Source organism: Rhamphochromis sp. 'chilingali' (genome assembly GCF_963969265.1).
Source record: "Rhamphochromis sp. 'chilingali' genome assembly, chromosome: 19".
NCBI lineage: Eukaryota > Metazoa > Chordata > Actinopteri > Cichliformes > Cichlidae > Rhamphochromis > Rhamphochromis sp. 'chilingali'.
In genome coordinates, this window is record NC_137946.1 from 28624043 (window position 1) to 28641392 (window position 17350).

The 17350-nt window shown below is 40.1% G+C and overlaps 2 protein-coding genes across 2 annotated transcripts in view; one reads left to right on the forward strand and one right to left on the reverse strand.

Annotated features, from left to right (window-relative positions):
- Positions 1-9635, forward strand: part of arhgef12b (Rho guanine nucleotide exchange factor (GEF) 12b) — a 46059-nt gene extending 36424 nt beyond the window's left edge. The window contains exons 26-36 of the mRNA XM_080867380.1: positions 80-157; positions 241-316; positions 475-642; positions 1296-1383; positions 1473-1553; positions 1671-1759; positions 2372-2677; positions 2878-3096; positions 3185-3381; positions 5098-5170; positions 5265-9635. Coding sequence (XP_080723506.1) covers positions 80-157; positions 241-316; positions 475-642; positions 1296-1383; positions 1473-1553; positions 1671-1759; positions 2372-2677; positions 2878-3096; positions 3185-3381; positions 5098-5170; positions 5265-5278 — 1389 coding nt within the window. The 3' untranslated portion in view covers positions 5279-9635. The remainder of the gene's footprint in view (positions 1-79; positions 158-240; positions 317-474; positions 643-1295; positions 1384-1472; positions 1554-1670; positions 1760-2371; positions 2678-2877; positions 3097-3184; positions 3382-5097; positions 5171-5264) is intronic.
- Positions 9636-11116: 1481 nt separating this feature from the next.
- Positions 11117-15245, reverse strand: tlcd5b (TLC domain containing 5b). Its single transcript, XM_080866772.1, has 4 exons — positions 15176-15245; positions 14471-14662; positions 12743-13260; positions 11117-11615 (listed from the first exon to the last, which is right to left on the reverse strand). Exons 2-4 carry the CDS (start codon positions 14658-14660, stop codon positions 11517-11519), a joined length of 807 nt encoding a protein of 268 aa, XP_080722898.1. The 5' UTR covers positions 14661-14662; positions 15176-15245; the 3' UTR covers positions 11117-11516.
- Between the last annotated feature and the right edge of the window lie 2105 nt (positions 15246-17350).

Here is a 17350-nt window from a genome sequence, read left to right on the forward strand (position 1 = left end):
TTTTATTTAAAGATATGTGCAGATTCATACAGGCTGAGATTTGGAAGGGTATTTTATGATTTATGTTGTGTCTTAACAGCGGCTCGAGGAGTATCAGAGAAGGTTAGACTTCTCGTCTCTGAAACAGAGTGAAAACCCTGTGATCCTGGAGCTGAAGGTAACAAACTTGTTTTAATCTCTGTTTACCTTGATATTTACTCTGGATTGTTTATGAAGTTCTGCCATGTGTTGTGTTTGCAGAATCTGGACCTCACTAAGAGGAAGATGGTTCATGAGGGTCCTCTCTCCTGGAAAGTCAATAAGGAAAAGACAATTGGTGTGTACACATCAGTATATGACAATACGATTAAAAAGACTATAATATCAGACATTTTTGTAGATTAAATACTTCTTCAGGTTTATTTTTGCATCCAAAATGAGACAGAACTTGTCAGATACACATACAGTTTTATACCACTAGTGTTTTCCTTTCAGAGCTGTACACACTCCTCCTGGAGGACATCATGGTCTTGCTGCAGAAACAGGATGAGCGCCTGGTCCTAAAGTTTCATGGCAAAAACATGGCCAGTGTCGTCGACACCAAGCACACCTTCAGCCCCATCATCAAACTCAACACGGTCTTGGTTCGACCTGTCGCAACTGGTAAGAACCGCAGACAAGTGGAAATGCTTTCAGGTTCGACCACACTGAGCATCTCCATAGTGCAGTGGTTTACTCCTAACAAGCAACGCATCCCTGGTTGAAGGAGTCACAGATCCCATTAGGGGTTGTATCAGGAAGGGTGTCAGGAGACAGGAAAGCTTTGGGAGAAAAAAAGACCAGGGGAAGACGTGCAGTAAATCCCTCAGTGTGGATTCAAACAATACAATAGGTCGCCTGGTCTCCCCTGTGAGCTAAACCATCATTTAGCTCAACATTTAGCTTAGCTTAGATTAGCATTTAGCTAAACCAGTATTTAGCTCACTGAAATAAGTTTAGAACCTATTTTGTTTTTTACCCCCATAAACACACAGAGGTAGTGTTATGTTCTCAGTTGTGTCGAAGATGCAGAAGATTTTGGTTGGCATGCCAAATTTCCTCAGCCATTGTAGGAATGACAGTTTTACTGTGAGATCCTAACTGAGGACTTAGCATGCTAACCTTAGCTTTTAACTTAACCTCACAAGTTTCTTTGTTTTTTCATGTCAGTGACATTAGTTTCTGTATATTTTTCTATGTACACACTCTATTTTGAATGTAAATGTAGCTTTTGTGTCATGTGGACCAATCCTTGTTTGAAATTTTCTCTTCGTCAGACAACAAGTCTTTCTTTGTTCTGTCCATGTCCGAAAACGGGGCTCAGATCTACGAGCTGACGGCTCAGACGGTGTTCGATCAGAGAACGTGAGTGTCGCACCAAAACAATGCTCATGCACCTTCATCTGGTCACTTTTAGTCTGTTTCATCCAGCTGTGTCACCTCTGTTGCTCCAGGTGGCAACATCTAATCACACAGTGTGCCGAAGCCATGAAGGCCAAACCCCACAGGAGGGACACGCCTCCACCTCAGTCTGAGTGAGTCTGCTAATGCTGCAGACATTGTCACTGGTATTGTTGTTTGAGTGTGCGTGTTGTTGTTTTTTTGTTGTTGTTGTTTTTTAATTCACTGTTTACAATGTAAATGTGTTTCAGTGCGGAGCAGGATGCTATTAATATCATCAACAATGGGATGCCTAAACTGAGCAAAGATGAGACGCCGAGTGAAAGTATCCGTTCTGCAGGTATCTATATGTGTTTGTCAGTACCAAAAGTACTGATGGATAGATTAATTTATGGCTTTTTCAAATGATATATTAAATCAGAGATGTCAAAATAATTTTACATCATGGGTCACATGCAGCCCACTTTGATCTTAAGTGGGCCGAACCAACGTAACTCCACTGATGTTTAACTACACACACAAGTTCAATTTCAACAATACAGCTCAGTCTTTGTATGTAATAAAAAAGTGCTGCTGTAGTAAATTAATGAAATCTGTCAGCACAAATAAATAAATGTGCAAAATTATAGAAAAAAGCTCTGGTAGCTCATTGTTCATAAATCTTTCCCCCCCTGTGGACCCATTGTAAAAAATAACACTTTCTATGATAGATGATGAACTAAACGGGGAATTTGGTGTGTTTTAATTGTTAGTGTTCATCTTATATTTAATTGCTTTGGTGTAATATGGTGGAGGTAGTAGGAAAAGCTTTAAAACCTATGAAAATATAGTTAAAATACCCAAATCTATGCCCTCCAGCCGATTTGGAGTCTTTGCAAGTCTGATTCTGTTGTTGTTGTCGTTCATGGTTTTCTCTCTAACGCTTCATCACATTTTTTAATTTAAATCCCAGATATGAGCATCTCCGATAAAGTGGCCGCCTCTACTTCAGACATTCAAGATCCACCGGAGAGTCTCAACCCCTTTGATGGATTGAGATCAGAAGATGAAGAAGAGGAGCTGCCGATGACAGACGGGCAGGAGGAAGAGGAGCAGAATGGAGAGGTGGATGAAGCGGAGCTAGAGGCCTTCCTGGACGGGCAGCTGGCGGAGAGACTGCTGCAGGAAGGATCGCGGCTTGGCATTGCCCTTGAAAATGAAGAAGAGCACAATGCTTTTGTCATGCCTTGCTCCAAAGCTGAAGAAGCTCTAAAGACACGTAAGTCCTGATTACCTGTCAGTAGCACTGTGGATAGTTTTGACCCTGAGATGTTTGTTTTTATCATTAAGCTCAGTTTAATTCAAATAAATTCAGTTTTATTCATATAGCCTGGAAACATCCAGGAGAACCAATGTTTAATGGTAAAGAGAATATGCTGACATTCGCATGAGGAAAATGACCGCTGATGTCTGTTTCAGTGGCAATGCTGAAGCAGGCAGTCTTCACACACATGTTAAGCAGAGAAGCAGAGGAGGAAACGGAGGAGAGCAAGCCGAGTGGAGGCCGTGGGAGTCAGTCGAGTCCTTCTTTGCCTGAGAGCCCAGAGGGGCCCTCTGCTACCTGTGATGAGAGCCAGACGTCTGAAAGTTCACAGAAAGAACACCTGCAGCCTCCACCTGAGGCTGCTGAACGTAATGGTACTGCTGTACTCTAGTATTAAGAATTAATGACCAAAATATACTTGCATAACTATCTCACCATCTCCTGATCTGCATCTCCACCCAGGTGGCTTTGTGGTCCTGGATTTCCCCGGCTCTGAGGAAAGCAGCACTGATGATGATGTCGGAGTTGGAAGTGATGTTGGGATCGACATGAGGAAACTGCTGTCTTCCTCCTCGCAGATGGGAGGCGGAGGCCCCAACCTCAGTCGGCAGCTCATGACCCACCTGCGCCTCCTACAGGCCGATCTGCAGTATCTTAAGGTACCTTAGTATCTGAGGTCTGCTTTCTATATTCCCAAAACCTAAACATGGTGGGATGTCTCGCCTCTAGTGAGTCATTTTTGTGATGTTAAATTTACTGGAGTGTTGCCCTAACACACCTGATCTCTATTTTCTCTACCAGCTGTTTGTAGCCAGTGGATGATTTTCATATATCTGCTCTAAAAGCACAAAATTACCATCTGATAGCAATGCTGGGGTGTTTTTAATGTCTCTTTTTACTTGAACAGCAATATTAGGGCCAAATGTTTAATGCAGTAAGTAATATATTACTCATTAGATGTTCAGCAGCTGCCTAACAAGCAGACACAAAAGTTATAAGGTTAAACAAACTACTGATCCAAGCCCAGATGCAGGTTTGTTTTTTAAAGATTTTAAATTTGGTACATAACCATGGAAAAACCTGCTTACTCTTAAACTAAACCAGACTTTATTCTTTCATAAATTCAAGCCTGAAAAAATTATCTGGAGGATGGTTTGCATTTGGATGTGCTCTTCTAAGCAAATGAAGTCATGTTCTCTGTTTGTATTAAGATTATGCAAAAATGTATTTGCCTCCTCACATCTTTAGTTATATTTTCTTTTGTTTTTCTACCCTCTGAAATTCAAATCATTAACTGGCATCTGAGTCTTTTTTACATAACACAAGAAAAACATCTGGATTTTTCCCCAGGTAATGTAATTTAAATGTATTTTTAATTTGTAATTAACATATCTATCTTCTCCTAAATTCTTAAAAACTTTGACACGAAATGTAACTGAATGAACAATATAATCATCATATTATTATAAGTGTCTCAGATAACCTTTGGTATGAACTGGACCATACCACTGGTCTGTACCAGTGGTATGGTCCAGTTCATACCAAAGGTTACTATATTCCTTGGTCCTCATCTCTTATTAACAGTAATAAGAGATGAGGACCAAGGAATATAGTTACAGAAAAATATATATACAGAAAAACCTAAATAAGTTGCACAATATTAATGAATTAATTTAATTTTTAGCAATACATTTAAAAATGCAGAATATAGCAAATATCATCCAAATTAAATCTCATATGTGCAAATTAATATTACATAATTTTTTATTGTCAGGTGATTCAATAAACTACTGATTTTAAATATAAATGTAGTTTTCTGGGAATTATTGAATGGTTAGTGCTTTAAAGGCTTACTCCAACACCAGTGTGTGTTTACAGCTGCTTTAATATTTACAGGTAAAATGTCTCATTGCAATCACCATCTCTGCATTAACCTCCTAGGACCTGGCGTCCACATATGTGGACATCACATTTTGGGACGTCTAGACCAAAATACTTAATTTTTCTCTACAAGGGCCTGATATCCACATACGAGGACATTATACTGCCACTGTTCTATCAAAATTTGATACAAATGTCCTCATATGTGGATCTAATTTTTCTCAAAAACAAAAATTAGGTAAAAAAACAAAACAAAAAATCTGGTAATTCTTTGTTTTTACATTCTTTAGGTCCCAATCAACCCAAATAGCAAAGAAAAATAACAAATGCATGCTATGAAAGAGTTCGGGTCGTAGGAGGTTAAGATAACTTTTTTTTTTCTTCTAAATTCCTGTTTTGACTCCTGCATTTAAGCCCATTTTGTCAGTTTGACTGTATCTGTGTCTGATCTGTGGGCCACAGTCAGTTGTGCTGTAACGATGATCTGCTTCCAGGACATAGAGATGAAGTACAACGAACTGCAACAAACGCACGGCGATGCAGCCACAGACTCGGATGACAACAACGGTGTGTTTGAATTCTCTCGGTCATCTCACTTTCATCAGCTTCACGCTCAATTTAATGTTTTGTATTTCAAACTCTCTTTCTGGTATTTTTTCAGATGGGATTCAGTGACGAAAGGCTTCCTGCTCTCTCGGCTGTCAGAGCCAAGTTTCATGTTGCTGCGTGCTCACCTTCCTCCACCTTTTACCACTGAAGGATTAATGTCTGATCTCCTACTTCAAAGGACGGTGTCATCGTCGCAGTCTGAATTACTCCACTATAAACTCTTTCACAAAGCAGGAGCAGAAGAGACATATCACTGAGTTTTTCATGGACACTTTTTAGTATAATAATAATCACTGACTGCATAAATTATCTGAAACACTGGATATAATGAATGGAAAAAGGCTAAGCGACCATCTGACGACACAGACGTTCAGCAGACAAGAAGTGAGACATTATGACTGTGACCAGTACTGAAGGATTTTCCTCTTCAAAACTCAGTGTAAAAACCTGCAATAGAATAGATAGAGTCAATATACAAGTGCCCAATAAAATGCCAAAATGGAAGGTTAAAACACTCCCACCATAAAATTTACCCAGAAGGGATTTAATGCTGTTTTTAGCCAAGCTTTGCATTAAACGTTAAGCAGGTGATTGTCTGCTTTGGATCAGATATCTAGCAAAAACTCTGAATCTCACAAATCTACACCCTGAATCATTTTTTCAATTACAAGCACAAATATAATAAGGAGGTTTAATGCTGTGATTTCTATACAAAGACTCATAGACTTACTTGCTCAGCAGTAAAAACCAGATACTTTGAAGATGAATTTCACTTGAAACAGCCTCTTTCGTGGAAACTACAGGCAGCTGTGGCAGTCTGCTATTGGCCAAAGCAATCACATCGGTCACATTGTTCCCTAGTGACGAGTGGTTGTCTGGATATTTTCTATTTTAATTTTAAATTCTAAGATATTAAAAAATCAGTGGGCTTTACAGTTGGCGATAGGTGTGTTTTCCTCCCTGCTTTTCAGTCTTAGCTAAGCTAAGCTAGCACACTTGACAGGTCTGGACTTTACGCTCAGTATATCACGCTTGTATTTGCTGCATTAACATAATTTCAGGAAAACCAAGACGATTCTCATTATTCTGATTTTGGAGCATCAGAAAAGCTAAATATGAATTTGTTGTAAATTTCCTTTTATTGTGTTAGATACTATATGTGTAGGTTGTTAACAAGTGACACCAGATGCAAACAAAACAGTGTGACTTCCTTTTAGCTCAGTTGATAAAATAAGTGCTAATATTGAACTTTATGTGGGTTTAACTTTGACTTTGCAGCTGCGATGCTCTCGGATTTAGAAGTTTTAATTTCTCACTGACTGTGGGATACATTCTATAGTTACGATTTGATTCATTAACATGAACGTCTCATCTTAAGTAAGAAAAAAGGTGAAAATCCCCGTTTCTTATGATGGCAGGTTGATTTAGCTTTTTGTCTCAAGAAAACTAAAGGGTAATTTCTTGAGATAATAAGATGGTTTATCTCACAAGCATTTTGTTTTCCTGTTATTATGTGAAGATTATAGGAATACCCGATAGCCCCTGCCTATCTTGACCACTTATGAAGTTAAAAATGGGCAGAATTACTAAAGTGACATGTGCTGCTTCAGCTGGGCTAATCGTAATAATAAGAGGACAACAGGGACCTTTTAAATTATTTTTTTAACAGCCTGGCACAGAGTGACCAACAACATGGCTTGATGAGTCCAACTGGAATCTAAAAATTCAATTAAAATTAACAGTGAGAAGAAGTGGCATAGAAAGCAGTAGGTACACTTTTCAAGCATATTCACAGTCCTGTGCCCTAATACAGTATTACTAATATTATAGTAGAATTATATGCATGTGTGCAAGAGTTAAAAATATTTTTTGTATTACAGCCGTTTTCACAGAAAAACAAGTATCCAGACTTTAGTGTAAAATAAATCCTACAAAAGAAGTTGGCAATTAGACAAGAAATAAAAGTTTCTGCATAATAGTATGACTCCTTATGTAGTATGACCTTTGAGTCTAATAAATGATTCTGTGTTGCTGGATCATAATTCATTATATTTATATACAGTGGTGTGAAAAAGTGTTTCCCTTCTTCCTATTTCTGAGTGTTTTGCATATTTCTGACAGTTAAATGTTTCAGATCATCAAAGAAAGTTTTATATTAGACAAAGATAACCTGAGTAAATACAAAATGCTGTTTTTAAAAGATGGTTTCATTGATTAAGGGAGAAAAATTTTCCAAACCTACCTGGTCGCGTGTGAAAAAGTGGCTAAGTTCAGTTTCACCAAACAGTCAGGCCTTATTACTGACAGACCTGTTGAATCACTTAAATAAAACCTGTCTGACAAAGTGACGCAGGCTAAAAGATCCCAAAAAGCAACACATCATGCTACAATCTAAAGAAACTGCTAAGTAGCAAAGTCACTGACGTCTATCAGTCTGGAGAGGGATAAGAAAGCCATTTCTAAGGCTTTGGGACTCCAGTGAAACACAGTGGGAGCCATTATACCACAAAACAGTGGTGAACAACATTAAAGAACCGCAGGCTTCACATATCTAAGTTAATGTCAGAGGTCATGATTCAACAATAAGAAAGAAACTGGGCAAAAATGGCATCCATTCAAAGTCCTGACCCGAATCCAATTGAGATGCTGGGGAATGACCTTAAGTGGATTCATGCTGGAAAGGCCTCTCAATAAGTGGGTGAAAAACAAGAATTCTGCAAAGATTAGTGGACTAAAATTCCTCTACAGCTCTGTAAAAGACTCATTGCCAGTTACTGCAAACGCTTGATTGCAGTTGTTGCTGCTAAGGGTGGCCCAACCAGTTAATAGGTTTAGGGTATTCACTTTTGATTTGGTTTTCTCTCTTAATAATAAACAACTTTGTTTAGAAACTGAATTTTGTGTTTAGTTGTTATCTTTGTCTTATATTTCAATTTGTTCGATGATCTGAAATATTTAAGTGTGGCAAACATACAAAAAACAAACAAACAAACAAACAGGAAATTGGGAAGTGTGTATGTTTAATTTTGCAACTGGTATAATTTAATTATTTACTGCTGTGTAACAGTATAGGAATTGAATTGAACCACTCCTATCCATGCTCTCATCCAGTAACGCTGAACATTGTAAGGTTTCCAGTGTGACTGAATTGTGCGATGACACCAGGAAGTAACAATAACTTCTTTGAAGTGGGGAAGGGCAGTGACACCCCGTACCAATCTGGATACGCCCATGTACTAAAGATTTGAACAGAAAGCTGCAAAGCTAGGCTCATTTTCTCGCAATAACTAAATGTATAACTTGTTCATCTCACTAGAAAACAAGTTTAATTGCCTCAAGATAAATTACTAGATAATTTGATTTGTTCTCACAAAATGAAAAAATTGCATTAAAAAACCTTTTTAATTATGTGCATGTCCAATATCATCTTCTGTATTCCTTTAATTACTATACGCTTGCCAGTTACCATTGTCTCTGTATGATTTTTTTCATAGCAATGCAGTGCTGTATAGCAGCTGACTTAAACAGTCACAGATTTTAAACAACCGGAAGCACTTAAATGTAGCAAAAAACAAACAAAACAAAAAAATAATGTCTCCAGTCTGCAGTCCATCAGTTTTATCCTTCTATCAAATAAACAGTAAATCAAAAAACAAACACAAATCATTCAAAAATAAAATGCAGATGGACAAAAAACTCTTTAGATGGTTGGTTGATGCTTGGTTGACTAGCCGAAGTGTACGTAGTAAACCAGTTTTGTCCAACCTGTGTTTTTAACTATAAAAATACATTCACGCAGACATCTGCGCTTCACTTTTAAGGTTGGGCTGAAAATAGATTCACCGGCCACAAGACTGCGCCGTGGCTCCGGTTTGTGGATAAATATGTTCAGGCAAAAACGATGACTGCTTTGGACTGCGTTCAGGGTAAAGGCGTATATTGTACAATGACTGCATGTCAGTAATTTTGTTCGTGTTTTTACTCGCACCTTTTTGTTTTACACCATGCTATCATGTAATGCTTTAACACAAACTGCTCAAAAAGAGGAGAATTAATCCATTTTATAAATGTTATTGTAAATGTTATATTTTTTGTTACATTGTTATTAACTCTGTTAACATGTTTATGACACAAGAAGCTCATTGTTTGTGAAAATTAAGGAAAAGATGAATGGAAATTTTTGTTTAATTTTATTTGATCTTGATGGGGAAGTGAGATAACAGACTGTGCTTAAAAATAGAGCTAAACTTTGCCCTGAAAAGTGAAGCGAATGCTTAAGTGCCTTAAACTTGTTTTTGTTCAAATGGCCAGCAGGGGGCAGTACATCTGGTTACAAAAAGAAGTCCTGTTGTACAGAAGTCTGTGTGAAAATGACCCTACTGCTGATTGATTGAGTAAACAGTTTTCATGTGCATCAATGGAACATGATGTTTAGTTTGTATTCCCTGTTAGGTTAATAAATCAGGGTTTAGGACGCACCAGTCTTGTGATTGACAGGTTGCTATGGTATCGGGAGACCGTTTGACTGGTTTCTCAATCAGATCCACTCTATAGAGGATACAAGAGGAGTATAACATGAGTTTGTAAGGACCCATTATGAAACCTCTGATTTTAAATTATGGGTCTAATCATCGGGTGTTTTTAGAGCTAGAAGGAAGGAATAGTAACCTGTCAGTTAATGCTAGGTGACTTAACGTGGGACTCTACAGGATTTGACCAATTTAAATGCATCAATATAGAGGCCGTCTTTGAGTCTTGTAAAGTACAGTTTCACATCTTCATGCTGCTTAGAACGAATAAGTGCAGAAAACAGTTCATCGAATGTCTACTTAAGACAGACTCTAGAGGCCGCTTCCCATATTAAAATGCCCAACATAATAACTTCATGGCATTTAAATGCATGTTTTTATCCTGATAGAAAAGAAAACTAAAAACAAAACAGGCTTGGCCTCTGTAGATAGTTTTCACAGGTGCTCTGACTTATGAAACTTAAGTTTTTATGGTTTTGGTGCATGTTTATTAAATGTATATAGTATAATATGGCCTTTCTTTGTACCAGAGAAGGCAATATAATATACCACATTCCTATACAAGCTTGTGCTTCAGTTTTAGTGAATGAAATTTACTATTACTATTTCTGGTCTAGTATATAGTCATATACAGTGGCCTAGCAAAAATAAAGAATTAAAAAAAAAACACACACACACACAACAGACATTAAATAAAACCCAATGGAGATGGGGGAAAAAGACAAAATGCGCACAAAAAACAAAAAGGAAAACACTAACATGATGGAACAGCAGTGGAAACGACAAGCTAACAGAACAGAAAACATCTAATAGCAAACATGTATCTACAGTATTGAATGAAACTTGATTAAAACACACATTATATTGCATGTTTTTCTTCCCCAAAACAATGTACTGCATCAGATCTATACTTTATAAAGGTTGTCCCAAGGAACAAAGCTCAAACAAAAAGAAGTTTCAAACTCATTCAGACTAAATTAAAGGGAAAAAATGTGAATGTGCCACCTTATGATATCAAGCCTGGTTTCAGTGCAGTTGTCCCCTTAGAAGAGATTCTGAGAGATCCAAAGGGAAGAGCGTCAAAGAACTGTTTGATGAATATAAAACTGAGCTGTGAATTATATATGCTCTTTGCAGCCATCAGATCTCAACCTAACTGAACACCTTAAATCACTTATTCAAACTTTATTAAAACACTTTATCATTCTTTATACAGGTGCAGTCCCTGAAAAGTTCTTGGGATGTGTGAAAGATGTCAGAATTACCAATTAAATTAGCATTTTATTATTAAATAATTCAAAAAATAAAAAATAAAAACACAATACAACTTAGATTTTGGTCACTAAGCAGTAATTCATGATCCAGTGCCCTCCTTTAGCTGAACTCTACATCCAGGAACATTTCCAAAGCACGCATGGTAGTTAAAAAACAAACTGTTTGACACATTTTGTAAAAATGGAAAATAGCTGAGATGTCCTACAAAGCACTCGTATATTCACGCAGCGGGATAATTTGCTACTTTTTCCAAATAGCAAGTAACAATAACTCCATTATGAAACGGTGTAAAAATCTCTGAGCAAACAATCAGAAACAGACTTGGTGAGGGTGGACCGAGGGCCCAACATGCTTGAGTGGGCCCTGTGCTCACTCACTGGCACTGGTATTCTGGCATTTGCCGTAGAATACCAGAATTGGCAGGTCCATCACTGGCGCTCTGTGCATATAAACATTATATTGCCTGTAACATCAGTCTGCACAGCCAGTTTGTTGGTAGGTCAATGAAGGTCTGTGGCGGTATAGCTGTGCATCCATCCATGGATATATCTCCAAACAACAATGCCCTGCCTCATGTGGCCATGGTTTGCAGGCAGTTCCTGAAGGATAAAGGAATTGATATCACTGAAAAGCCGCCTGACATAAATCCAACAGATCACCTCGGGGCCATTACATTCTGGTCCATCTGATGCCCCCAGGTTGCACCTCAGACGTTCCAGGAGCTCAGTGATGCCCTGATGTGGGAGGAGATCTCCCAGCACACCATCCGTCGTCTCATTAGGAGCATGGCCCGAAGCTGTCGACATGCATACAAGCAAAAAGGACTAGCCTACTGTATAATTTCTTCACTTTGATTTCAGGAGTGTCTTTGAATTCAGTCGTTTATAGGTTGATACTTTTTGATTTCCACCAAGCAGATCACAGGTGCATCTCAGGGCCAACACAGAGACAGACAACAGCTCACACTCTTACATGATCCAACACTTGCTTGTTTTCCTGAACAAGTTAACTTAACTCGATTCTGTGACAATGAATCTTAAGCTGCTTCTGCTCAGCTGTGCTGAGAATCATTAAAGTGATGGTTGAGATTTCCAGTAAATCAATCAATCAGTTAATCAATCAATCAGTTAAAAATAGGTTTAATATGGATTTCAAAATCTTATTTTGTTTTGATATGTACCTATTTTCAGTGATATCAATTTTAATAGCAGGAAATTAAAAATTTCTTTCTCTCGTTTTTGCCATATTTTTCAAGTAGCCTATATTTTTAGTGGCCCCCATATGTTCACCCCTATGAAGAAAATCTGGAGGCACCCCTGGATAGAGTCCCACAGTGTAGCTATCATTTTAAACTTCTGTCCTCCTGTAATTATACCCCAGGAGATTCTGTGCTATGAATGTTTTGTTCCATCGCAATAAATTTGCTGGTACTTTTTGGATAAGCATGCAAAAACATCAGACATTTAGACTACTAAAGCTGACTGTTGCTAATACAACTTAAACTTTTTGCTATGAAGCAACCCATGGCATTTTAAAACAAGGTTAGAGTGCGCTCATGATAAGCAATAACTTTTCTCTTTTATCTGGGGACTCATACTATACAGCATATTAAAAATATTTAGTAATCTTTTATTATTCTCATGCTGTACATAGCACCTTTAGAGCTCTTGAAGCCCTTAGACAGAACGTTAGCTTTTCATTCACTCTTGTCTGAATGTCCACCCACCTTTTGTCTGTCCATGTCTTTGAGTTTGTGGTTCTCTATCCACCTTTTATACTTAGCCTTGCTTTTCTTGTAGCCAAATCTGGCTATGTCAACCATGAACACCCATGCCAGCCCGTACATAACCACTCCACCAAGCTTCATTATCATTGAAGTCCTAGGAGAGGTGAGCTCGCAGTAGAACATCACCGTGCCGACTCCCACGCGAACAGTGGCAAACAGTAAAATAAAAAGCAGGTCCACCGCGTCGCCCAGCAGGCTGTCGTACAGGCCCACCTGGCGGAGGAACCAGCGGGTCTGCAGCAGGGGATTGGTGAGCTCGCTGCCAAAGATGACCCCGCAGGTTTCACAGCCTGACACTCCCATCAGCAAAGCCAGCAGGATGCCTGCGATACTGGCAGCATGATGTGCAAGCATGACGGGGCCCTCCGTGTGGTAGCATACACACCAACCCATGTCGAAGAAGAAGTAGCCGAGGCACACAGCCAGGGCGAAGCTCTGGAGCTCTGTGTTTTCTGTACCTGGGTGATGATAAGAAGAAGGTCATCTGTATTTAATATTTTCTTTATTATTATATGAAAAAATTCTTAATGCAAATTTAGTGCTTGGAGAAATAACGTGAAGGTGTTTAAAGCATACCGTGCACCTCTGTATGCTGCACATTTAAAGGCAAACTGTAAAAAGCTGGTTTATAATGAAGTCGCCTATAAAACTGAGAGTCCTTATATTTAAAGCTGTATCAAGAGATCTCAGGTTTGGAGGCTTAATACTTATGAGAATGAAATCATAGTTTGACTTGTGCTCATTTGGATAAGTCAGGGTTTTTTGGTTAGCAGTATTTTTGAGTGGATCCTGTTTAATTGACCTCTTTTTATGGGCCCACGTATTTCTTACAATAAGCTACTTACATTTGTTTGTGGTTTCGATATATTTCTGTGTCTTTTTCGGGACCATAAAACCCACTTTTTTGGAAAATTACACCTGTACCTGCAGGTTTTTGACTGCTTGGTTCTTTGCTGTCTTCATCTTTTGGATATTTAAGGGCCACCACAGAGAATCATCTCCCTCCATGTTACCCAATCCCTAGCTTCTGTTGCACCAACCCTCACTAATACATCCATGAATCTTCTCTGTGCTTTTCCTCTTAACCTCCTGCCTGGTACCTCCATCTTTAGCATCCTTTGCCCTATATAGACCACATGTACCATCCTGGTACAGCTATTTTTATGTACTTTTATTTAAATGTATTATACCGACCTAAATTCAATCATAATCATTTGTACATTTTTTTTAAATCACTGTCTTTAATTCACAAACTAATTAAAACTGTGCTTATATTGATTCATTCATGGACTGATTACATTAATCCTTTCACTCTGTGATTAATTACCTGACTTATTGGTTCATTTAATGCAGACTGTGAATGTGTTTCACCTCCATTACCCACCAAAATGATTTACACTTTACTTTTCATTAAATTTTAAAATATGCTGAACATCAGCGCCATGCTGCTGATCCTGTTAACTCTCAGTGAGGACAGTAGACTGCTATAATTAGCACCAGTCTGAATTTACATCACCACATGACCAGAAAGAGAGCATAATTAAATTAAATTAAATTAAATTAAATTAAATTAAATTAAATTAAATTAAATTAAATTAAATTAAATTAAATTAAATTACTAACTATACTTTGTAACTGCATTGGTAACATGTCTATTGATCCACTGACCTGCATGCGTGAAGGGCCAGGGTCCGTCTACGAAAACAACGTAGGCTGTGAGCAGCACTATGAGGACGCCGTGGGACAACGTGACCAGGCGACAGTTCCACTCGGGTCCCCGCTGGGTGAAGGTGCAGACGAACAAGAAGTAGAGACACAGCCAGCCAATCAGGCTGCAGATGACCTCCAGCATCGGCATGGCTGTGTGTTTGGGAAGAACAGACACATCTGAGGTCTTTTACATGAGACGGGATCTAAGAAGAAGTCACTGAAAGTGTAATGCATTGATTTTATATTTGAACATATTTACATACAATATTAGGTTAACCATGTAGATGGATACTGAGTCCATGTAGGGTTAATGGGTTATTTACTCCAATGAAAACAAGCTTATTTGAAACAGTGATGACATAATAAGGTAAAATTTGACTTTAAACTGTGACTTGCTTATTGTCAAAAACAAATGTCAATTTCTTTAAAACGTCACTTTTTAAAAACACTTGTGGGCACCAAGCAGCAAAGGCATACCTGCTGCTAACTAATGACAACACAGCTAAACATGCCTGGCATTATATAAAATGTCAGTTTGTGCATTAATAAAAATGCTGAAATTTCTTCATATCTGCGGGTACATTACAGTGTGCTGTAAACTCTGTGTTAACCAATCGGTAGCAAGCAGGTTTTAAAGAAGCTAGATTTGGAAACAAAACCAACCTTAATTTAAAATTATTTTATGCAATAATGCACCTGTGGCTGCTGGGTATTGCTGACCAAAGTACGTGTCCATATTCTGAAATAGAACAGTCATGCCGTGGTTTGCCTTAACTCCTCCTCCTCTCAGTCGTCCTCACGTTCAGGATGCTTGTAGATATGGACTCCATCACTGAGGTAGCCTCAGCCTCCATCACTGTTTACGCTCCATAAAGCCTCCATCAAAATTCTGTCAGCTCAGCATTTTTTTTAATGGACACACTCGGCCAAGATGACAGATATGCCATGTGCAGGCTACTATGGACAGTTAGTGGATCCTGTTTCCCTTCCCCCTGGAAGTCAGACTTGATCCTCTTAAAGGATTACAGCCTCCTCTTCTCTGCACATACCTGCTTTTGGACAGGGCGGGTGATACCAGGCTGCAGAGCAGCACATGCATAATAGTAAAGTGAAGACGGGAGAGGCCTCAGAACCATCTCAGGCCACAAACAGCAGAACTCTCTGCCTGGGAGGGATGTGAGGTGGGCAAATGAACTGAATCATTTCTTCAACAGATTTGACTCAGCCATGAGGCAGTCTGCAACATCGGCTGCAGACTCACCCACCCCCACTGCTGCTGTTCCACCTCTGACACCTCAGACACTTCACACCTCCTCTATTCACCCTGCTCACTCCCCCCCACCCCCAACAACAGCATCCAATACACACTCAACACAAGGCTCCAGCCTGTCTCTCTCAACCACCCAGGTTAGGAGGGAACTGAGGAGGATTAATGGCAAGAAGGCAGCGGGCCCAGATGGCATCAGCTCGAGGGTCGTCAGGTCCTGCGCGGACCAACTGTGTGGGGTGATGGAGCACCTCTTCAACCTGAGCCTGAGGTTGGGAAGAGTCCCACAGCTCTGGAAAACCTCCTGTGTTGTACCAGTGCCAAAGACTTCACGCCCCAAGGACCTCAACAGCTACAGGCCGGTGGCTCTGACATCCCACCTGATGAAGACCCTGGAGCGGTTGGTCCTGGCTCAGCTTCGGCGCCTAACAAGCTCATCACTGGACCCACTTCAGTTTGCCTACCAGCCTGGCATTGGCGCGGATGATGCCGTCATTCACCTCCTACATCGTTCCCTCGCTCACCTGGAGACCGCTGGAAGCACTGTGAGAATCATGTTCTTTGATTTCTCCAGTGCCTTCAACACTATTCTTCCCTCGGTTCTGAAGGACAAGCTGGAGAACTCTGGAGTGGACCATCACCTCACTACCTGGATTTTGGACTACCTCACCGACCGACCACAGTATGTGAGGACTCAGGGCTGTGTGTCGGACAGGGTTGTCTGCAGTACGGGGGCCCCACAGGGAACGGTTCTGGCTCCGTTCCTCTTCACCATCTACACTGCAGACTTCTCCCACAATTCCACCCAGTGCTTCCTGCAGAAGTTCTCTGATGACTCTGCAATAGTCGGCCTCATCACTGATGGGGACGACAAGGAGTACAGAGGACTGACTCAAGACTTTGTGGACTGGTGCCAGCTGAACTACCTCCAGATCAACGCCAGTAAAACCAAGGAGCTGGTGGTAGACTTCCGCAGGCACAAGCATTCTCCACTGCAACCACTGAACATCCAGGGTATGGACATTGAGGCTGTGGACAGCTACAGGTACCTTGGTGTTCATCTGAACAACAGACTGGACTGGACTCATAACTCAGACGCCCTCTACAGGAAAGGGCAGAGCAGGCTGTACCTGCTGCGGAGACTCAGGTCGTTTGGAGTGGAGGGCCCACTCCTGAAGACCTTCTATGACTCTGTGGTGGCTTCTGCTATCTTTTATGGTGTGGTCTGCTGGGGCGGCAGCATCTCTGCTGGGGACAGGAAGAGACTGAACAGGGTGATCCGAAGGGCCAGCTCTGTTCTAGGATGCCCTCTGGACCCAGTGGAGGTGGTGAGTGACAGGAGAATGGCGGCTAAGCTGTCATCCCTGTTGGACAACGTCTCCCACCCCATGCAGCAGACTGTGACAGCACTGAGCAGCTCCTTCAGTGGGAGACTGCGGCACCCACGGTGTGGGACGGAGAGATTTCGCAGGTCTTTCCTCCCCACTGCTGTCAGACTCCACAACAAAGACTTTAACTGAACAAACACACACATCCACACATGTGCAATAACACTAAGTGCAATAATCTTT